Source organism: Sander lucioperca, chromosome 5, assembly GCF_008315115.2.
Source record: "Sander lucioperca isolate FBNREF2018 chromosome 5, SLUC_FBN_1.2, whole genome shotgun sequence".
In the NCBI taxonomy this organism is placed as follows: domain Eukaryota; kingdom Metazoa; phylum Chordata; class Actinopteri; order Perciformes; family Percidae; genus Sander; species Sander lucioperca.
This window is the reverse complement of record NC_050177.1, coordinates 33,372,401-33,396,238: the sequence shown is the minus strand read 5'-3', so window position 1 is coordinate 33,396,238 and position 23,838 is coordinate 33,372,401. Positions and strand designations below refer to the sequence as shown.

At 40.3% G+C, this 23,838-nt stretch overlaps 2 protein-coding genes and 1 long non-coding RNA gene across 14 annotated transcripts in view; 1 reads left to right on the top strand and 2 right to left on the bottom strand.

Annotated features, from left to right (window-relative positions):
- Nucleotides 1-2,070: 2,070 nt before the first annotated feature.
- On the bottom strand, nt 2,071-4,492 carry LOC118495049. The gene is made up of 2 exons (XR_004897341.1): nt 4,444-4,492; nt 2,071-2,955 (listed from the first exon to the last, which is right to left on the bottom strand). It is a non-coding gene; the product is annotated as an uncharacterized LOC118495049 (long non-coding RNA).
- Nucleotides 4,493-4,551: 59 nt separating this feature from the next.
- Nucleotides 4,552-14,355, bottom strand: rhbdd1 (rhomboid domain containing 1). Of its 8 annotated transcripts, none has more exons than XM_031284828.2 (8): nt 14,279-14,355; nt 11,158-11,322; nt 9,566-9,845; nt 7,925-8,057; nt 6,893-6,981; nt 6,447-6,512; nt 4,938-5,081; nt 4,552-4,803 (listed from the first exon to the last, which is right to left on the bottom strand). In XM_031284828.2, exons 2-8 carry the CDS (start codon nt 11,308-11,310, stop codon nt 4,697-4,699), a joined length of 972 nt encoding a protein of 323 aa, XP_031140688.1. In that variant the 5' UTR covers nt 11,311-11,322; nt 14,279-14,355; the 3' UTR covers nt 4,552-4,696. The 8 variants fall into 8 exon arrangements, with proteins under 8 accessions (XP_031140688.1, XP_031140668.1, XP_031140677.1 ...); XM_031284808.2 differs by lacking the exon at nt 14,279-14,355 and adding an exon at nt 13,397-13,723; XM_031284817.2 differs by lacking the exon at nt 14,279-14,355 and adding an exon at nt 13,401-13,723 and having other exon boundaries at nt 11,158-11,336.
- Nucleotides 14,356-15,477: 1,122 nt separating this feature from the next.
- eml2 (EMAP like 2) overlaps nt 15,478-23,838 on the top strand; it is a 37,946-nt gene continuing 29,585 nt past the window's right edge. For 2 of the 5 annotated variants that reach the window (XM_031284736.2, XM_031284715.2), the window contains exon 1: nt 15,478-15,742. In XM_031284736.2, coding sequence (XP_031140596.1) covers nt 15,541-15,742 — 202 coding nt within the window. In that variant the 5' untranslated portion in view covers nt 15,478-15,540. Of the gene's footprint in view, nt 15,743-23,284; nt 23,495-23,838 lie in introns of those variants that run through there. The other 3 variants (XM_031284745.2, XM_031284726.2, XM_031284755.2) reach the window with 2 other exon arrangements.

The window sequence follows — 23,838 nt, the reverse complement described above, 5'->3', positions numbered from 1 at the left end:
TGAATATATGATCTCAACGCTAGATGGGAGAAATTCCTACACATTGGACCTTTAAGAATAGTTCCCATTATGTGAAAACAGACACCCTACAACGACGCTCTACACACCCGTGATACAAAGTCTCACAGGATGTATACTTATTTTGGCAAGTTGTGCTGATGATGGTCCAAAAAGTGAGCGTGTTGGTCATTCTGTCACTTTTTGCACATGGAATAAATTGATTATTTTTGGATCTTAAGAGCCTCTTCCATTTTTTTGTCAGCGTGCAGGCAATGTTAATGGACCTGTTAAATTTGGCTATATGACACTGTTAAAAAGCCTGGACTCTAGAGTGCAAACCCTTTCAAAATTCTTTGACTTTAGACATAATTTGCTTGATTAGACCTTGGCTCAAAACTGTGTGTTTGACCGACAACTCCCGTTGAACAGAGCTCTAATCAACGAGAATGACTGAAGACACTTGTGTGGGTGTGCAGGGCCTTTGATAGCAAAACAGGAAGTTCCATTAAATCAGACTATGGGGCAGGAAAGAACAGAGAGAGTGGAGAACAAAGTCAGCAGGGTAATTATAAGTGAGTGTGAGGGTGGGTTCGTAGTGGTAGGGGATTTCATGAGATTATCCTATAAATAGTGTGGCAAGTTTCTTTAGTCATCAACGCCAGCATGTAACTCTGGCACACGAGTGATATAACTGTTTGAAAATGTTGCCCTGGGCTAATACCTCTGCACAAGTTAATACCATTCTCCACGAGACGTTATGAGCTGCTTGGGTTTGAGTATGATGAAGTTAATCACTGCACTGTGGGGAGAAAGAAAAAAAAACTCTGACTCCGTCTTTTACAAAAGCTTGTTTCATTTATGCAAGGATACATTTATCGGTCCTCTGGGAGTCTATTGTTATCTCAGCTGGCTTTGGCAGATTCAAAGACAAATTGACCGTCACATTGGCTTGAGTGGAGGCTGTTTTTTCCACCAAGGGATCAAAGTGGGTATGCAGCACATGGCAGCGGGTTGGCACGCCTCTAAGCTTAGTCAGAGAGCCGAGGGGTGTTTTAGGACAGTCACTAGCAAATGTTTTAGCCCACCTACATTTCTCTTTCTGAAATAAAGCTCTGTCATAGTGCGTTTGTTTTACCAGTGACTTAATTGTCACCATGTTGGAAGGATGACCTTCTAATCAAACATTGTAACCTTAACAGTACAGCTCTCTATACAAAAAATACCTTTTATGCTCTTTAACAGGGAGAAAAAACTTTCAGGCTTACAGTTTTTATTTTTCTGCCATGGTGGCATATTTCATTAGCCTCGTGAGACCGTGCTGATCTCGCGAACTCCAGTTTTCCACTCGCAGATCAGTCTGGCATCTTGAGATAGAGCATATTTGGAGCCGTTCGCCAAACGAACGACCAATCAGCGTTGGTTTTAGGTGTGACGCAACGAGAAGCGACTGTTCAGTCTAAACAGCATGCCGGCTTCCACGGATGAGATGAGCGTAGCTATCGCGCAAGTTTTATCCAAATTAGAAAGTATTCCTTCATTGAAAGAAGAGCAAAAAACGGCACTGGAGGCTTTTCTTGGAGGAAAAGATGTTTTTGCTCTTCTCCCGACTGGTTTTGGCAAGAGTTTGATATATCGTTGATCTGATTGGTTGATATGGCCCGTCTATCACCAACATAGGTGGTGATAGACAGATGGTTTATCCAATCAGCTAACCAGTATTTTCGCCCCTTCCCAAAAGTTCTCCAACGGAAAGTTCCCAGATGGATATGCCGAGCAAATGCGAAGCAATCCATCTGGCGGAGTCAGGTTAATATTTCATAACTATTGGTAATCACTCACAGATCGCCAGCAGTTCACAACAGACTTCAGTTTAGACTGTAGCAGTGCGTTTGCCCAGGAAAAGGAAGGCAAAGTAGCCAAAAACTCCACTCCAGTAAAAGTAGTTACTTGATTAAAGGCTAGTACTCAAGTAGAAGTCAGTGAGAGTTAGAGTACAAAAGGTATCTACAATAAAATGTACTTGAGTAGTGACTTCATCTTACGTAAAAGAAAAAAATATTGGTACACTTCTGTCTTTTTCCCACTTTTATTTCATGTGGACTTGACTGACATTGTTTCCCTATAGATGGTCTTCCCATGTAAATATTTTAGTGCAAAGAGCACTTTTTTACGGAACAATGTGTAAATAGTTTAGTTAGTCTGATCAGTGAACTACCCAAACAAATCTCTTGCTATGACACAAAGAACCAATCAGTCGACTCTGTTAACAGGCGCGGTGTGATGTGAGATGACAAACTGTGACACAACTTTCCTGACATGTACAAGAAAACAGAAAAAGACATAGAACCACCAACATGACAAGAAACGCCTTTAATGTGCACCCATGCTCAGGCACACACCGACTGCAGAGGCAGTACCTGCTGTGCGGTGTATGTCATCCCTGTCCCCATCCTGTCATCCCCTCCATCACTCTTCAGCCTCCCCCATTCATGTTCTGCCAGGACCCTGTGCTCCACTCAGCTCCCACGCTCCCCTTGGCAGCATGCAAAACTAAACTATGCAAACTGTCAAATCTGTCTGATTCAAAAACAGTTATACATGTGATATTGGGGGATTTATAAATAAAATTGGCTTGACGTCGAGTTTGGATATTTAACACACAACCTTTTCACCCCTTTTTCCTACTTGAGATGACACGTCAGGGACTGGGACGTACAGTTAGATGGTATCTACTGCGGCAGGATTTCAGACCCATGTGGGCTTATGGCTCGCTGGGTTTCCTGGCTCCAATTTAAGTTGTCCTACTTCCCATCATGCCTCAGGGCTTTAGGGGAATCAGAGCCAGCAATGTACTTCTTCGACGTTGCTTTTGTAACTTTGCTTACAGCCAGTGTCACTCTAGAGTGGTGACTTTTTAGAAAGTTTAAAGTAGTATGGTGGTAAGGTTGTTCATAACTTACAGTGGTGTAGCAACAGAAAATGACATAACGACAGAAACATTACATATCCCCCTTAACTTTTCTCTAGATTCCCCAATCGGAAGCTGCATTGTCACACACGCCCACCTTAAAGTGATGGTTCGGAGTAATTTCACCCTAGGCTGCTTTGCACCTTGACCTCGAGCCAAACAACCCCCCATAAGCTTTTTTCCCCTTGTTATAACGTTGGTCGAGTTAGCGTTATCAGCTGGTTAGCTTAGTGCAGCCGCTAATGGATCCACGTTTGTATCTCGTAAATTACCCCACTAATAATGCCCGGAATGATACCAAACTTCTACAGTAGTACAAATAGTTTCTTTACTTATAAAATGAGGCATTAAAAAGTTTGTAACTGTAGCAGCTACTGCAGCGTGAGGCGATAGGACAAGATGCCACACAGTTGTATATATCCCGGCTGCGGTTTAAAAGCAATAGATGTTGTGCTCTGTGCGTGATCTCGCGGGATCTCGTGCGATAGCAGCCAAGAGGAGTTTCCATCAGGCAAGTGTTATTTAAATATGCTTCTGGTGTAGTTACAAACTTTCTAATGCCTCGTTTTATAAGTACAGAAACTATTTGTACTACTGTAGAAATTTGGTATCATTCCGGGCATTATTAGTGGGGTAATTTACGAGATACAAACGTGGATCCATTAGCGCCTGCACTAAGCTAACCAGCTGATAACACTAACTCAACCAACGTTATAACAAGGGAAAAAGCTTATGGGGGGTTGTTTGGCTCGAGGTCAAGGTGCAAAGCAGCCTAGGGTGAAATTACATATACATATATATATATATATATATATATACACATATACATATACATATATATATATATACATATATATATATATATATATATATATACATATACATATATATATATACATACATACATACATACATACATACATACATATATATACATACATATATACATATACACATATATATATATATATACATATACACATATATATATATATATACATATACACATATATATATATATATATACATATACACATATATATATATATATATACATATACACATATATATATATATATATATATATATATATATATATATATATATATATATATATATACACATACACATATATATATATATATATATATATATATATATATATATACATACACACACATACATATATATACATACATATACATACATATATATACATATATATATATATATACATATATATACATATATATATATATACATATATATATACATATATACATATATATATATATATACATATACATATATATACATATATATATATATACATATACATATATACATATACATATATATATATACATATACATATATATACACATACATATATACATATACATATATATATATACATATACATATATACATATACATATACATATATACATATACATATACATATATACATATACATATATATATATATATATATATATATATATATATATATATATATATATATATATACACACTCTCTAGTAATTCACATTAAAGTAGCTTTCCATAGCTAACATTAACTCTTTGGTAAAGACTCATGTAAAGAGGCACCAAGGACCACACAGGTAAAGAGCTGTTAAAGTGTCAGTCTGTGTGGTTGGACCTTCTCATTCAGGGTGCTCTTCCTCAGCCTGGGAAGCAGAGTTTGGACCTTTTTCCTTTTTTTCTTCAGCTGTCAAACCTCCTCAGTCTCCTTAACCGGATGTCCTCTGCTCTCGCCTCCTCGGAGAGATGGAAACCATAGGGAGGTGGAGCTCCACTCGGGCTGGTTTGACCTACAAAACAAAGCATTATATTTTATACACTTTAGACTTTAGTTGACTCTTATCTAGATTGGCTGTTAATTGGCAAATGTTATAGAATTTAAACATTTCTACCCCCCCCCACCCCCAATAACTTCTTCCTTTACCTCTGTCATTCAGACTGTTTCTGATGGCCGCCTCTAACTGCTCTTGCTCCGTCAGTCCACCTGTATAAGATGATCCATAATTTGTTGTGTAATCTGGTGGATACTGATGGTTTCCTGAGTTTCCTCCACTAGTGCCACTGTAGCCTGCAGACACACGCACCCACACATGGCATAACCATTTTAATTTAAAGGTCCCGCATCATGCTCATTTTCATGTTCATACATGTATTTTTGGTTTCTACTAGAACATATTTACATACTTTAATGTTAAAGTTTTTTTTCTCATACCGACTGTCTGAATATACCTGTATCCACCCTTAGTCTGAAACGATCTGTTTTAGCGCCTGTCTCTTTAAACCCCACTCCTGAAAAAGCTCAGTCTGCTCTGATTTTCAGCGTTTCCGGGTATTTCGCAACGGTGCTCTGTGAGTCTCTGCACCATCATTGCAGCCGGGGAATGACTTAAACGGCACAGTAGCGACACTTTCTACCTATATATTAGCCTGGTTGACACCAGTCCCTTCTCAGTTGTAACTGAGAGTGGGTCTGGGAAAGGTTCATTGACAGTTCATTTCCAAAGGGGCGTCACCAATGGATGCCGCTCAAATGCCTCTGGGCGCATTGGATAGTCCAACCAATCAGACCAACGATCCGGGTGACGCTGCTCTTCGGTAGTCGTCATGTTGAATGTAAACAAAAAGCTGCTCGCTGCTCGCCGTCGCTGCGCTATCGTCGTCGCGTAAAGCCCGCCTCAACGGTTGTGATTGGTGTAAAGCCCGCCTCAATGGTTGTGATTGGTGCCTCGATTTCGGAGACATTGGAAATGGGTTTAAATGGGCTCTTCGCCAGACTGACTTGCAGAGCAAATCTCAAATTTGCCGTAAAGCTCGTCAGGGTTTACCCAGGCTACCTATATATAGTGTGGTCGTGACATCACAATCTGTGTGCATTTCTCAGTGGATTGAGTGTTTTGATACTTTATATAGCACCTCAACCTCCTATATAATACAAAAGACATGGGACATCTTACTTTTCACAATATGGGACCTTTAAGAAAAAACGTGTTAAAAAGGTTAAGGCTGCTGTATTCTATATTCCTCTTATTGTCAACAGATCAAAATCAACACTGTGTGAGTCAGCCTCTCAATACTTTTCAACCTCCCTATCCTGTCTCTGGCACTCTGTTGGTTCCTACAGAATATGTTAATCTTTAAAAACAGGTCACCTATATATAGTTTTTTTTTTAAACTATATATTCCCTAAAAGAGCCAGGCAGTGTACTCGGGCCTCTAAAGGATTCAGCTGGTGTTCCACAATGTGTGTAGTCTGAAGTTTTTCTAGCAATCTCTCTCATCAGGTCACAGACAATACTGTACATTCCCCTGCCATCATCATTCCATTTAAACTTACCCGGTATGATACAATCAAAGTCCTGTGTTGTAGTTAAACAACTTCAAATGCTGTAAAAGCTTATGTATATACAAGAACCTTTCTTGAATGCTTTGGTACCTGAATAGCCTGAAGAGCTGTAGTACGCACTGGGCTGGGAGTTATATCTGTTCGATGTCACAAACCCTGGTGAAAATATAGACAAACAAACAAGCATTTTGATGGATGGATTAATAGTGAGACACACAGATCTGCACATGGACTCAAAACTATCGCCAGTGAATTGTTTTATCATTTACCCACGCGTTGTCACTAAACCTGTATTGACAGATGCTGAAAATGAGGGCTGCCATGAGGCTGAATGACCTAAATCACATCTAAATATTACTTTAAGGCTTGAGGAGCAATCATTTTTCAGTGAAACCTGCATCTTTAGACTCTTTAAAAATCATACAGTGGCCGTTTTAACAGGTTACAAGGGCCTAAGGTTATAGAAACGCAGTCAGCGCATACACAAGTATAAACAAGGCCTCAAAAAAAAGCAACACATGCACATAAATTCAGACCTGCACATTTCTTCATGACGGCCTTCAGTGGTCCAGCAGTGTAGAGCAGACCCACCAGGATACCTGCCAGGTGACCAATCAAAGAAGTCCTGAAGAAGCAGAGCACAGGTAAACTCCTAACTAATGAAACGCTGCCATCTGGTGGACTCTTTCATTCATAGCATGTGCGACATGTAACAGTAACAACTTTACCAAATGACAACTGTGTCTAACAGAGTGCTACATACTTTTGACTTTATTTTACTCTAAAGAGATCTACTTCAACATGTGTGAACTTGTCTTTTAAGCATGGGTCATCCCAATGAAAACACAAGCAAACTATGGCAGTGCCAGTGCTACAAGCACCAAGAGTGTTGTAGCACTGGTATCGCTTCAGTATATCCGGCGAATGAATCCTGGGGCACGTTCAACCTGAAAATGTTGTGCACTGTTTTGCTACGGTTTCTGGGTTGAACGACGAATCTCAGTTCTCTTATTTGATAGTTCCTCGGTCCTCGGTTGAACCGGAAGTTGTTCTGTCTCAGAGCTCTTATTCCTGCCCCGAGGAGAGAGGAGCGAGGAGGGATCTCCGAGGAGCTATGAGCGAGGATACACGACAGCAGCCTTCCCGGAAGCCGTTGTCTGGCCATACAGCTGACAAATTCAAATTACGTTTCAGAAGAAAGGACGTCTCATCCATCTAAAAACACATCTCCTCGTTTCCTCTCTCCTCGCATGATTTCCTCCCGTCTCTCAAGCAACAGGAGGAACTGGAGATGCAATTTAAGAGAACTCCGATTCTGCGGACATGTTTCCTGGAAACTTTGAAAACGTTGGGCAACGGGCTTTGAGGTACATTTGGTGGGTGTGTCAGAGGTGCTACCCAATCAGCAGCGACGTGTATGAACTCCCGCCATATTAAGAAGGCAGCGAGCTTGTGTAACACAACAGGGTGTTCAATACGCCACCGCTTGGGTTTAAATAAACGATTTTCTATGTTTTGTCGGGGCTGAACGTGGAATTTGTTGTACAGATTTCTGATTGGTAACTCACCCAGGTGATGTCATGTGGATCAGCACTAGCTCCACCCAGCTAACATAGCGATTAGACACAGGGAACCCCATCACGTAGGTGACACCTCCAGGGTGGTAATGGTTACTGAGCACCTTCAGAGCGAACAGGACACCTAGAAACACAGTCATGTTAACAATGATTGAAATGTCACCATCGGGGGACTGCAGCAGCCGGTCGTATGGTGTGAGGAAATACGACATATTAGTTGATATAATGCAATGTTATATCGCTTTGCTACTCCTTCACAGAAGAAAAAGCGGAATAAGCAATACACATGTTAAAAAAACACACGGAAGCATAGATGCATAACGAAAAGAAACAAAGTCATTAAACACCACCGTGAAAGAAAACTATTGATAAATGAGTTTTTTTCAGCTTGTTACCCATTATTTTCTATCAATAACCTACACATTTGTCATATATTTTTTGGAAAATGTTTATAGTCCTGTATTAGGTAGTAGAGTCTTCCAGGGTTAACACAGTTCCTAGTGACTGAGAAGGACAGCGTTTTTAAAACCCTAAACCTGAATTTGGCTTTACTTTTAGGAAAAGGGGTATTTTTTTCAAAATGTTCCATGTGGTGTCAGCAGACAAAAAAAAGTACATCTTTTATACAAATGATACTGTAAATCTGTTTTGGTGGAACTAGGGCTGCACAATTAATCGCAATTTTATCGAAATCGCAATATGGACTAGTGCAATATCCAAATTGCAGGGGGCTGCAATATTTGTTAAAGGCAAAATATCTAATATAACTAGGGCTGGGCGATATGGAGAAAATCAAATATCACGATATTTTTAACCAAATACCTCGATATCGATACTGCGATGATATTGTAGTGTTGACTATTGGTGCTTTCACAAAATATTTACAGAATGAGATTTTTGATAAATAATCATCAGTAATGTGGATATAATGACTAAGTGGGTAAAGGCAAATAATAGAAGAGTTACAACAGTCTGGTAACAGAAAATGACATCACAGGAAAAGTCAACACTTATGTCATATCACGATATTACGATATCCAAAATCTAAGACGATATCTAGTCTCATATCACGATATTGATATAATATCGATATATTGCCCAGCTCTAAATATAACCATTCTAAAATAAAGTATTGTGGTGCTGCAGAGACATCCCGGCCTACGAATTGTAGCCTACAGACTAAAGAAAAAAATCTTTGTTTGCTACAGATCCTCGCAAAAAAAAAACAAAAAAACATTATATTTTTCAATGAAAATGAGAATAATGATACAAAAATGATCATTCCCTTTTGACTGATATTGTGATTGCGATATGATTCACGATATTGAATCATATCGCAATCGCAATATCAGTCAAAATAATCGCAATTAGATATTTTCCTAATATCGTGCAGCCCTAGGTGGAACGTGTAAGTTCAAAGGTTGCTTTGGTCGTGCAACAGAAAACTGGAAATTGGACAGATAGTCTAGCTAGATCTGAGGAGCAGTTAACCATAGTCCTCATAAATCCACCGGAGTTTAGAATGCCCACACAAAGAAAGCGGAAGGTAACGGACATACGGTGGAATATCCGACGCCACCTGAACAATCCTGGAAATGGAACGCCGTCGATATAGACTAGTCTGTACTGTACCTGAGAAGCCAACAGCACAGGCCATGCTGTAGGACTGGTCCTGGGTGAGCTCTGTTAAAATTGCCTCCAACAGCAGATAGACCAGTCCGGTGAGCAGAGAGAAGACTGACAGCAGGTAGAGGAACCAGGGGCCGCCCAGCCGGTGCTCCAGCTTGGTACCTTTCCAGAGGAAGGACACCATGTTGAAGTAGAGATGCCAATCATCCGCATGGTGCAGCGGGGACAGCAGAAGGCGGCGCCAGTCTTTAAACCAGTATGCCTGCTGGACACTCACACAGGCCTAAGGATGGGATAGATAGTAGTATTCATTTTAGTACTAATAATATCTACTTTATACAGTACAAAGAAATGGTGTTTGTCATCTCTGCAACTGTGACAGTAAGAAAAACATGTATCATTTTATTTTGGCTGATAAATTATCAGATTTACTATGATATAAACCAAAGATAAGCAGCAAATTGTCGCGTTAAATACGGTGGAAGTAGGGCTGCACAGTATGAGGAAAATATGCGATATCACTTTTATATTATAAAATAATATTAATATTAATAATAATAATATTAATTTTTTGGGGGCATTTTTTAGGCCTTTATTTCTATAGGACCTCTTAGACTTGAAAGGGGAGAGAGAGGGGGAATGACATGCAGCAAAAGACGCAGGCCGGAGTCGAACCCCCGGCCGCTGGATAGAGGAGTAAACCTCTATATATAGGCGCCCGCTCTACCAGGTGAGCCAACCCGGCGCCATTTTCCAACATTTTATTGAACAAATTGAACAATGAATTGAAGAAAAAAGGCATCACTAAAAAAAAAAAAAGAATAACAGTTACATTTTAAAGTGCAGTTTTCAAATGATATTTTATTTCAACTGACACAAACAATCTCTGTGTGCCTTTCGCGATGTGTTTATGGCGCCAGTTGATATTTCATATTGCGATGACAATAAAAATAAATAAAAAAAACTATATATTGCAGCCCTTGTTGGAAGTAGAGCTGTAACAATTTGTCTCAGAAACAATTGTGATTAACAATATAATTGTCTTTCAGTCAAATTCAAAAATAGTAACTTGTGTAACTTTTTTTTATAAAAGTTCATGTTTCGAATGAATTACAGGATACATCTTTTGGTTCTATGTGACCCAGATAATATTATAACACAAATACACATCCCGTGAAGTAAACCACTCCTCTTTATTATCATACTTTTTTTTTCTAACTGTACCCCCCCCTCCCCCCCTTGTCATTTGTGTTGCTATGAACGTTTATAGGGTCAAGTTCCAACAACTAACAATTGAAATAAAAAAAATTGAAAAAAAATTGAAAATTCAAAAAAAATATATGGTCCGATCAATAATCACTTATAAAATTACAATTTGGCACATCTAAACAAAATCAAGAACTACCATCAACAGTCACCTTAGCACCTTAGCTAATGTTAGCAATTAATTGCGGTTAAATAAAAGCAGCCGCGATTATAAATAAAAATTGACAATTAGACAATTATGTAATAATTGTTACAGGCCTAGTTGGAAGCGGCAAAATGTGTAAATAATAAACGGCGTCTCTATTATTTGTGCTGTATTGGTGCATTACCTGCATCAGTGGAGCTGCAGGGAACAGGTAAAGGTACACGTTGAGTCCCAGGACAGCCAGGGTGACTGGGGGGATGTTGTTCAGACCCATCTGGAACAGCTGGGAGGCCAGGAGCATCAAGCCCAGATGGGATCCCCTCGGTCGGTTCCGCATCGTGAAAAGAGCCTGGGAAGAGAAAACTGTGAGATTATTGGAGTCATTTCTGCTTCACCAAAAAAATTGAAGATTGTGAAACAAGAGAGAGTTGTTGTGGCCTCTGATCAACAGATTTCTTATAAAAGGCAACAAGTAGAGCTTCTGCCTTCCCTTGTTTTACATATGTGTATTCTGGCAGTAAAGGCACCGTGGCTGCTAAAGTGTCCTAACTGTTCTAATGTTTACTGTCTGTGGAGCAGCTTCAGGATTTCTCTCTAGACTAGATTACACCAATCTGTCTCAGAGGTGTGCTGTTCAGATAAAGTCACATATTAACATCGAGCTGTACAACACTTTCATGCAGTTTTACAGGGACTTTGCAAAGTGTGATTAAACTCAGATATTATGTGACCCCAAACTTCGAGGTGGCATTTCTTTATATTTGGGTCTCAGGAAGGCACGACCCAGGTAACAATTTTTGGTTCCCAGAATGTTCGTTTTTGGTTGCGGGAACGTTCCCTGAAGGTTAGTTTTTGGTTCCCATGGAAAGTTTTCCTGACGTTTAGGGAACGTTAGTTTTTGGTTACATCGACCCTTCCCAGAACGTTCTCAGAACGTTCCCAGAACGTACCTAACGTTGCAACCTTTAGAGAACGTTCCCCTAACGTTTTAAACTTTAGGGAACGTTCCCCTAACGTTTTAACCTTTAGGGAACGTTCCCCTAACGTTCCCCATAGTTGTAACCTTTAGAGAACGTTCCCCTATCGTTGTAACCTTTAGGGAACGGTCCCTAACGTTGTAACCTTTAGGGAACGGTCCCTAACGTTGTAACCTTTAGGGAACGGTCCCTAACGTTGTAACCTTTAGGCAACGTTCCCCTAACGTTGTAACCTTTAGGGGACGTTCCCCTAACGTTTTAACCTTTAGGGAACGTTCCCCTAACGTTCCCCATAGTTGTAACCTTTAGAGAACGTTCCCCTATCGTTGTAACCTTTAGAGAACGTTCCCCTACCGTTGTAACCTTTAGAGAACGTTCCCCTAACGTTGTAACCTTTAGGGAACGTTCCCCTAACGTTTTAACCTTTAGGGGACGTTCCCCTAACGTTTTAACCTTTAGGGGACGTTCCCCTAACGTTCCCCTACCGTTGTAACCTTTAGGGAACGTTCCCCTAACGTTGTAACCTTTAGGGGACGTTCCCCTAACGTTCCCCTACCGTTGTAACCTTTAGGGAACGTTCCCCTACCGTTGTAACCTTTAGGGAACGTTCCCCTAACGTTGTAACCTTTAGGGGACGTTCCCCTAACGTTCCCCTACCGTTGTAACCTTTAGGGAACGTTCCCCTAACGTTGTAACCTTTAGGGAACGTTCCCCTAACGTTGTAACCTTTAGGGAACGTTCCCCTAACGTTGTAACCTTTAGGGAACGTTCCCCTAACGTTTTAACCTTTAGGGGACGTTCCCCTAACGTTTTAACCTTTAGGGGACGTTCCCCTAACGTTCCCCTACCGTTGTAACCTTTAGGGAACGTTCCCCTAACGTTGTAACCTTTAGGGGACGTTCCCCTAACGTTCCCCTACCGTTGTAACCTTTAGGGAACGTTCCCCTAACGTTGTAACCTTTAGGGGACGTTCCCCTAACGTTCCCCTACCGTTGTAACCTTTAGGGGACGTTCCCCTAACGTTGTAACCTTTAGGGAACGTTCCCCTACCGTTGTAACCTTTAGGGAACGTTCCCCTAACGTTGTAACCTTTAGGGAACGTTTCCCTAATGTTATTTTTTTTTTTACATTCCCCTAACCTTTAAATAACTAACGACTGTGGTACCAATTGTATTATTAGTTTAAACTGTGCATTAGCAGGAATGAATTATTATATATTGGCAGGAATGAAAGAACAGGCAACAGGCAAACTCGATGGGATTCTAATCTTCGAAGATGAAGTTTACTGTAGAGTTTTTATAAACTAAAGATCACTAGCTTCAGAGCAAAATGCTGTAAATAAGATCGACAGTCAATCCAACAAAAGTGTGTTGTTCTGAGCAGAAACATCAACAGTTGATAATAACGAATCTAATCCCATCACAGGCAGATTTATACGCAGCAAACTTACTGCGAGTTCAGTCGGTTGTCGGGAAGTTTGCACACCTCTTCCTCAGTGAGGCTTTGGCTAATGCTAATGCTAACGCTTACTTTAACATTAGCCTAGCTAGATGGGTAACAGTTCTATCGAGTCCGCTTTAAATGATTTAACGCTCACATGCGGATTCAAATGGACTTATATAGCTACATCTTAGTTACACGTCAGCAGAGAGTGTTTCTTAATATTTCATCATTTCTATACTAGCTAGTTACTCCCATGGTTAGGCAAAAGTTTACATAGCGTTAGAGCAGCTGTCACGTGACAATAACAAATTACGTGGCTGGCGCATGAGCATTACGGAACATCCTCTTGCCTGCTTCTTCTTTGAGGCTTTCTATTGGCTGACGGAAAACACACTGTTAAACTCTTAACGCATCCATGGGCTTAACGCCATATAGCTAATACATCCATGATTACTGCCAACTTGTCGTGTGTGTGTTTAGGTTTAGCCACGGAGTGTTGGCCACAGTGAAGAACTGCACCACCGTTGAATCGGTGTACTAAGTATAATCATTCACTTTATTTAATAAGTACATTAAAACTCGTGACTGTTTACTGCCCTCCAGTGGTCACATCGAAGAACTGCATCAAGGTAAAACGTCAAGTTAGACCGTTAGACACGACATCGAAGTAGACACTTCCTGTCATTTCTTTCAAAATAAATGTAAGGGACAGTCACAGTCAGCAATTAATTAAAAGAAAGGATCATAATATAGACATTTAGTATCATTTATAGCTTACATGTGAGCACTCTCGGCTTCTTTTTAGGTATTTAAAGATTGACATTCAGTCAGCTTAAACAAAGTTAAGAAATAATTTGTGTTAGAATTTGTACTTTCATCACTTACCGTGGATTTACCAATATAAAAGAAACGACGGTCTTTCTGAGGGGGTCAACCCTCCCTCTTTGCCTAAATAGTCTTTGGAATCAATTACGAACACGTGTGTTCTACCGCGTTCCCGGTTCCCCAATAAGTTATTTATGAACACAACTCCGACACGGATCACATTTCTCTTTTCAGAAACTTAAGCTTCAGTCGGACGTAAGACATATGTTTACAACCGACTCCAGCAGTTCCGGTTTTATTCACGCAAAACTGCAGTTTGTACAGCGATGTTCATCTCTTCCCGCCTCCAATGATCAGGAGCCGGAGCTGGTGGAGAGGTTGTTGCTATAGTAACAGCGGTACGCAGGGCAGATACAGGCGATGATGTTTCGTCAAGCCAGCGAGAATCAAATGGATTATTGCCGGAAAAGCTGATGGTTTGCTCTTCAAAATAAAAGCAGAACGTTGTCACATTAGCAATGAATACATCATAAATACATGGATAAATTAATAATACATTAATACATACCTAAATACATAAATTCATGGATGAATGAATGAATTAATTCATACACATTTTACTAAAATGATTAGCACAATTGTTACGAGAAATAGTATAACCATCTGTAGCTAAAAATAAAAACAAAACTAAAGTTATCGTGATTTTATTATTAGGCAATGGGAATTACTTTTAACTGGAATTCTGCTGGAAAGCGAATCATGGTTTAAAATATAACAGTGTCAATCACTGTGAAAAAATAGAGAGCATTATTGAGAGATCAATGTAGGCTAACGGGGCTTATGACTGTTTTAATGGGTTTTTTTTTTAACTCCAGAAAAATCCATCCAATAGAAAGACTTGAGCTGAGAGGCCTGGAGTAGAACATAATCAGTGTGAACATGTGAGAAAGATATGTGAATCCATGTATTATGTGAATCTACAAATTAATGTACGAGGAGAGAAAAGTGATGAACAGAGGCCAGTGGCAATTCAAATGTAGGCTGCATATATTTTCATGAATGTGGTAGTTTATACATGTGACATGTGTCATTAAAATGTTGTTAAAATCATATTTGAGCGCAAATTTCTCTTCAAATACACAGTCATAGTCAAGTGGGTGGTATGCCGTGTGGTGCCTGTGGCTTTGTCTCTTACTTTGAAAGTGAGAAGCGGAAGTCTAGTATGTTACATAGATTGCAGCTTGAGGCTGGCAGCCAGGCAGGAGCGGGAGAGCAGAGTGGGGGTGCTAGAGCAGGTAAAGGTGTATGTGTTCGGGTTGTTTATGAATGTGGGGGAGACAGGAAGAGGTGACGGCGTGAAGAAGAGACGGAGAGGGGTGGAAGGAGGACAAAGGACCCAACCGAGAGGAGGTAGAGCTGGAAAGAAAGAAGGAACACGAGAAGAGGGAAGGATGTCGGAGAGGATAGCTTCGTGTGGGAGCCTGTATGACAGCACCAACCTGCTGCTACAGTACTGCAACAACGGTGAGCTGGTTCTCATGTCACCTCATCATCACACACAACAGAGAAAATACAGAGATGGGGAATTTACTCTGGAAGGCGCTCTGAAATGTGTTTTGAAATGTGCACCAATCGACCCATGAATTTTGACACTGACATTCATTCGCTGTATATTTTTTTTCCTTCAATTTGCCTGCTGCCTATCCGCATTAAATGTTTTGTGACTGCGCAAATTAGCCTAATTGGATGCATTGCATTTAAATGTCATTACATTTAGTTTTATTTTATCATCTCAGATATTCATGCTATAGCTTGTTTTTATTTATCTTCATTTTATAGAGCTTTTGTGGTTTTATTTTCAGGACATTTAGGCTTTTTTCCCCCCACCCTGTAGTGTACAAGTAGTGTTTTTATGGTTGAAGAGTGAATATATATATATCAGACTGATATCTACCTTTTCATTAGCCTAATCTATCAGCTATCTTTGAGTGTAATTACCTCTGATGTGATTGGGCTTCCTCTCAGTCCACAGCTACAAAACACTGTCTCCAAAACACAGCTGACTCATCGCCTGAAACACAAACAATGTGAAAGGATGGTGCATGGTCATGAATGGGAACCTTGTTATGATTACAACATTGCCAGCTTAAACTTATCAACATGATCGGTTTTCTGAATTTGAATATATGATGGTCATTTGGCAGTTTCATTAGCCGCTCTTCTTCCTCCTGAGGACCTCACGTCTTTGTATTTGTATCTGTCACATCCTGCTTTACAAATATCATGCAAATACTCTGCTGCTGCTTCCAGGCCAGATCATATCTGTGGTAACAAAGGAGGATTGTGACTGATTATTAAATTGTGTCTCTTTCAGCTGAACAAGGTATGGTTTCTCCAGCTGTTCCAGACAAAGTAGATGGCATTTTAGTGTTGCCACAGTCAGGGCAGATTTATTTAGAGACATAAATATCACAAAAGTTCAGTTAAATGCATGTAAACTGATGCTGTGATCCAAGAGAACGGTCTGTGGTTTGACACACGGGTCTCTGCCGTCTAAACTTCACAGACGGCCATATTGAGCGACAGGTGCAGAGACAGCAAGGGGTCATGGGAGTCTGATCAGAGCGGGTTGCGTTTGTTATCCATGTGGATATGTTATCCTTCCTGCAGCTCCCCGGGTCAAGATTTAAGTTCAACTGAAAGACAAACGCACAAGTCCTGTGCACTGAGCTTCACAGGAGCTTAGTGCAGGTGATGGATTCAAGCAACAATAAAAATGAATTGAATGAATACAAAAAAAGCCAGTTGCAGGTTACCAGAAGAGCTTGTCGAGGGACAGCTGGTCCTGCCGTGAGGAATCAGCTGGTTAACCCGGATGTGTCCAGTGTAGGATGCCGTTTTGTTCTGCCCTTCTCCAGTATTTCTTAAATCAGTGTGGCAATTTATTAAATTCCAAATAACAGTATCAAAGTCTACGGCACTCCAAGCAATCAGCAAAGTACATATTTGTTTTATTTCATTTATTTCTACCTGGTTTTCAGACAATTTATTTTATGGACATTGCTGCTTTAAAGTGACTATATGTAACTTTTTAATGTTTCTGAAGCTCTGTCATTTTTCATACAATGATCTTAAATGACCTGTAACAGCAAAGGAGACTAACAGTGAAATGACCGCCATTTTTATATAGTTTTTAGTAAGGCATCTGCCCAGGTCTGATTTTTCCCGCGAAGTCACGGAATGATTTGCGGCAGGTAGACAACGCTACAGTAACACATTGTGATGGGTCACAGATTTCTTTGTAACACCGGAAAAGCCTGTGTTAGCGTATCCAGCCAGCAGAGCCAGGTAAAAGGAAGCAGGAGATTTCTTTATATAGGCCTAATTGTATTTCAGTTTTATTTTAGAAGTTATCTGCTGATACCAGGGCAGGGCCATCACAGGAAAGAAGGAAATTAAACGAAGAACCAAAAGCTAAAAGGGAAAGTGAAAAACAGGCGAAACGGCGAGTCAACTTCGGTTGGGCTTTTAACAGATGGAGACAATTACGGGATTGTAAATGAAATAGCCCTCATATGTAATATGTCTATTTCATTAATAAAATAACTTAACATTGAGCGATGTGGTTGTACGTAAGTAGCCTACATTAAATCACGTCCCCCTTCCATTTAGCGCGGACATGTTATTCCTTTTAGTCCATGTTTGAGTTCCTTGTCCCCCTGTAACATTACTGTAACATTACTTGTGGAAAGCGTCCGTGGGTTTCATGAAATGCGCTATATCAGTCTAAGTTATTATTACGTTGGTTGCTTCAACAAGCTCTTAATGCTCTGGCTCGTGACACAGTGACAGTGATACCTGGTTTAGCTCACGAGACATCCAAAGTAGGCTAGGTTACTAGGGGTGGGACTCACCAGAGGCCTCACAATACCATATCATCACGATACTTCTGACACTATACCATATTATTGTGATTTTAAACATATTGCAATACTCTGCGATATATTGCAATTTATTACATTTTTCCAACTTCAAACTTTTCCTAATTTCAAATTGTCCCCAAAAGCAAACATTGTCAACATCTGTTTTATCTAAAAAGATACATTTCTCTGTGTGTTCATCTCACTTTAATTTTATTGCTGCAAAATGGGATTGTCAATCAGACAAACTGACCAACAAATATATAATAATAGAGCGATACTTTGCGTCTGTGTATCGATACAGTATTGCCACGAAAAATATCGCGCGTATCGATTTTTCCCTCCACCCCTATAAGTTACCGTATGCAACACTTGAAAGGTAAACGATGCATCTGTAACTTATTCTCTTATTGTAGATGAATGATTTTCTTTCTGAGCAAAACATTCATCGCGACTATGTGACCTCCCCGTAACTTTAACTCAGTAATCTACAGTGGGCAATCAAGCACCGTAAAGAAAAGAGCTTTACGAAAATAGGTGTGGTAAAAACAATACCGCTTTTGTCCAAAGGGGCTGCTGGAATCAACACAAACTGAGAGTTACACATAGCCACTTTAAATTAAAGATGATGTTTGCAGATAGGGAGTAGCAGGGTGAGAAAACGTGATTCCTGTGTGTACAGATTCTTGGGACACACAGTTAAATTAATGAGATGTGAATTGTAGGGGTGGGGGGAAAATAATTGAAAATCGTATGTATCGTGATGCTGCCATCGTATATTTAGAATAAATTCTTTTCCCTAGAATCGATACCAAAGACCAAAGATTCACCTAAATATTTTCTAAATACGGTACCGCCGACGGATACTATATCATATCTGTTTCCAAACAGACGGAAAGCAGAAGTTGCAGAAAATCCATGTTATGTACTTCTTTACAAATTAAATAAATGTCAGACTGACTGACTGACTGACATGTGATGTGCATTCTTTTTAGAAAACAATTAGTTTTTAGACATGTCTCAAGATATATTCTCTATAGTCTCTAGAAGAGTGTTATTCAACTTTTGTTTTTGTTAAAGAAGGAAAAGAAAATCGCAATACCATCGAATCGCAGTACTTTTAAAATCGCAATACTTTTAAAATCACAATGAATGAAAATCGCAATGGAAATCGATTCGGCACCCATGTATCGTGAAAGAATCCAATCGGGACAAAAGCATATGGTCCCAGCCCTGGTGAGTTGCTGTGTTTCTGAGCACCCGATGTTCTCATAGGGACAGAAAGATGAGAGAAAGAGGGAGGGAGTTGAGGGAAAATCCTCAGAGACAAAGATATTTAATTTACCCTTATTTCTGTAAGAGTGGGGTTCAGGTTTAGAGCTTTGCTTTTTGGGTTAATGTAGGACTAAGGTTAAGCTAAGGAAAGTGGTCAGACAATACATGTGTATGTGTCAGAAAAAGAGTCCTGTATGTGTTTGCTGATATTTGCAGATATTGTGTTGATATCTGACAAAAAAAAAAAAAAGTATTTTTGTTGTCTCCCTTCACTCAGATTTCAGAGGTCCAACTCTCTGGAGCGGGGAGAGATTCAGCATCTTATCAAGGATACTTGAGCCTGAACTCTCCCTACTCAATATGATCACCTCCCTCTGTGTTACTGTCAAGGCTCAAGTCTCTGCAGGTTTCTCATCCAGCCAGTGTTTTGAGACTTGTTTTCCTGCCATTATGAACTAGTATTTTTGCCTTTTTGGGTCGTGACTTGTTGCTCCTAGTGCTGAAAGATCTGGAAGACAATGGGAAGTATTTGTACACCTAATAGGGCTGCACAATTTATCGTTTCTTTTATCGTCATTGCTATATTAGTAATATATAGATATAGATATAAGTAATATCGTTATCACAACATTCAATGTTACCGCATATGTTCCTCATATCGTGCAGCCTTAACACCTAAAGCCATGAAGATGGCAGCATTAAAGCGGTTCATAAACAGATTTAAGTACAGTATTAAATATTGAATCTTGATGCAAAACATGTTCACCATGATATAGGTGCTAAAATTGCTGCTGAAAATAGGCCTGTGTGAACCAAACCTGAGAATCCAATGAAGTCAGGAGGGAAAGTGTGATGAGGTGTCTCTTCCCCCTGCTTGAAGCAGGCGAGACGCAGGTGAACAGAACAGAGTAGAATAATAACAGAGTGGACTGGAAGGTATCGTCTTGTCTGCCATGATTGAGTTGGAGTCTGGGTGTGCTGTTGATCTCATCAGTGCAGCATCTGCCAAGTGAGCTTCAATCAACAGTCTTTCTTCCTTTTTGTTGTCTGTCTGTCCGTCTTTCCTTTTCTTTCTTTCTTCCTCTGCCATCTGTCCTCTCACTGTAACTAGAGATCCTCTACAGTGCGTTCATCAGATCTGCTCTCCTTTGCCACCTGGTCACATCTTCAGCAAATACATTTTGTGTTCTCCCTTTTATAGTTTTTTAGTCTTATTGTACTCGGGTGCGGAGTAGATGTTCTATGTCGTATAGGGCAATATAAATCAGCGTTTTCCCTACTATTATAAGGCTTAGGCGAAGCACCCAAGCAGTCTTAGGCACCACCTTAGCCGAATGAATATAAAATCAATTGTGAGCATTAAAACTAACTAAATGACTTTTCTCTGATTGTATTTGGTCCCCAACTGAGTGATATTTATTTATTATCTGCTCTAGCTTTTCTAACATTGTAGACACATATATGGTTATAACAATGGTCCAAAAATCTGCTATATTGCATTTCTTTTTTATTGAAAAAACTAACATTTTCTTGAGGGAGGACCCCTAACCACCGAAAACGTGCACCTATTTCTTTAACACACCTAGGGAAAACACTGTAATGAGTCCGTTTTAGCTTCTCTGGTGCTGCTGACAACTTCCGTGGCTTCATCTAAATGATCCTGCTGAGGTAACCTCCACCCATCTGGGACTCCAGGCAGCATAAAACAAACCCAAAGGATTTGTTCAACACACTTTTTGTTGTTATTATTTGTCACGCTCCTTCCTCAACAAATAGACTGCACCAAATGTATACCATTGCTCATTTCATTCAGTTTGTATTGTCCCAACATCAGCACAGAAACCTATGAGGAACAATTTAAGAGGCTCTACAGTATGAAACAAAACCTTTAAATGACTTAATTCTGCAATATATGCAAAGTTACACACCAGCAGCCCCACATGGCTGAAAGGAGTAACTGTCGGTGCCCACACATCTATAAACCACTGTACTCTTCTCAGTGTCTGCAGGAAGTTTGAGCTGTTGTTGGTACTTCCAGTTTTCTCTGTGTAGTTTTGTATTTCACTTTGAGATTTAATTTAGTCACCAGCAGGGCGTGGAGAACACTTCTCTCTAGTGCTCACATCTGGAAATACATTTTTGGCAACCCCATTTGATGAGTCAGCGTGGTAACATATAGTGCAGTTGTAGTCTCGCATTGCCCGACCTTCCTCCACAGCACTGCGGAGGAGAATGGGAGAAAAACGTGCTCTGGTTTATTGGCATTTCTTTAAACAATCACAATCGTCTTGGGCGGTGCTAAGCGCCGTATGGAGCAACAGTGCCTCTGGAAGGAACTTGTTTTGGTGGAACATGTGTACGTTCAAAAGTTGTTTTAGTCGTGCAACAGAAAACTCAGATTTGACAGATAGTCTAGCTGGATTTACCCTGCAGAGATCTGAGGAGCAGTTAACCATAGTCCTCAGAAATCCACCAGAGTTTAGAATGTCAACACAAAGAAAGCCCAAGGTAACGATATCCGGCCTAAATGAGTGATATCCTGCGGAATTTCCGTCGGCAACAGAGAAATCCTGGAAGTGGAACGTTGAGGATATAAAGTAGTACTGCTGTAATCTCTGTGTACATTGCAAAACGCACATTAACACAGCACATACTAAAATCAGGTAACATAGATGCATCCTGGGTGAATGCCAGCAGTGCAGAATACGGTATGTTCTTTCACATGTAGATTGAGATGAAATGACTGAAGCCGTGTACTGCTGCACAGACCTCTGATTTGCCAACGTTGTGAGCATGTACTGTAGATGGGGGGGAGGCACTTAGCTGATTGTGTAGTGTTTTGCCTTTAGTGAACATTTCAAAAAAATTCAGAAGCAGAAGAGGAACAAACAGACAATTTTCAGTTTATCCAACAGGTTTTAAAAGAGGATTTTATGCTGATTTGTAGAGCTTTATAATACATTAAACATGATGTTCCTCTTGAGTTTAATAATGTTTTTGCTTCTTTAGTTCAAGTTAAAAGATAAGGCTTGTCATTTTATCTTTTTCTTATTCTCAACCAATGCCATGAAAATAACCAAACCAACAGTATGTTAGTTTTTCTCTCAGTACCCTATCTGTGGAACTCAACCCTGAATTCATTGGTCATGTAAATCTTTAAAAATTGGTCAGCAATATAGTTTCATTTAAAAAAAAAAAAAAAAAAAAGAAATGTTCAGCACACTGTACTTTGGCTACTGTAGTTTTTAGTTGTGGATTAATACATATTTAGTGCTCTATGGAGTGACAGCAGGACAGCATGTGGTATTGAGTCAAAATAAACTACAGTGTGTGTTCATGGTAATGAAGGAACATGTCACACAGTGCAACAGTGTGGCTCACTGATGTGTTTTTAATAGTTTTTGAGCAACAATGGAGCTCTATGAACAGAGGAATAAGCTACAGTATGTCAGACTTTGGATACATGGATATTAGGACCAATTTATTATTGGTTTTGGTATTTTGAATTTTACTTGTAAAGTGTGTGTGTGTGTGTGTGTGTGTGTGTGTGTGTGTGTGTGTGTGTGTGTGAGACCCTGGAATCTGTCTCTGCAGCATCTCTTCCTGGTGGTGCCTGGCTGTACAGATGCTAGTGCAGCGTGTATGTGGATCTGAGCCAGGCTCCACCCCTTCTGCCTCTGTCCTCACTGCCTATAGCCAATGAGACAGGAGGAGGAGGATGAAGAAGAGGAGGAGGGATGGAAGTGGAGGAGGAGAAGAAGTGGGGGAGGGGATGATAGAAGGAAGAGGGAGTGGTCCTGTTAGCAAGGGTGAGAGAAGGAAGTGGAGGCGGAGGAGGGAGGGGTTCAGCAGGAGAGGATGGGGATGAGAGTTTGTGAATGTGTGTGTGTGTAAAAAAGAGAGAGAGAGAGTGATGGAGCACTGGCCCCAGACGGGGAGGGGAGTGAGTCGGAGTCCAGAAAGCCTCTAGGGGAAGAAGAGTGGAGCAAGTGGAAAACCTGACTGAGTGTTTTGCAGTGGACTGACACTCTGGTTGATTGACAGGAGGAGTGACCAGACACTTAGCGTGGCACAATGGCAGGTAGGCGAGACGAGCTCCACCTTCATCATCACTTCACTGCACCATGAATATTTCAGCAGCCTTCAATTTTCTTATTGCCCTGCGCCGACCTCCCATTGTCCATCTCGCTGTCTCTCTCTGGCAGCATCACAAACACACACACACACACACACACACACCTCTGCATTTCATCATCCATATCTTTCCATCTGTCTTTCCTCTTACTCCCTTCCCTCCAACTCCTGATTGGCTTCTTCCTCCTCTCCATCCACTCTTCTCTTTTATCCACCACGCTTCTTCCTCTCTGTGGTCATTTTTCTGTATCCTGATAGCAGCCATGTGTCTGTATCAGCCTCGTGTCAGCT

What these genes read in the sequence shown, in the direction of transcription:
- rhbdd1 (XM_031284828.2), bottom strand. Translation starts at nt 11,310, where the DNA reads ATGCGGAACCGACCGAGGGGATCCCATCTGGGCTTGATGCTCCTGGCC. An exon ending in CTGCAGCTCCACTGATGCAG is followed by an intron (nt 9,846 to 11,157) that starts GTAATGCACCAA and finishes TCCCATCCTTAG; the next exon opens with GCCTGTGTGAGTGTCCAGCA. An exon ending in AAACAGTCTGAATGACAGAG is followed by an intron (nt 4,804 to 4,937) that starts GTAAAGGAAGAA and finishes TTTGTTTTGTAG; the next exon opens with GTCAAACCAGCCCGAGTGGA.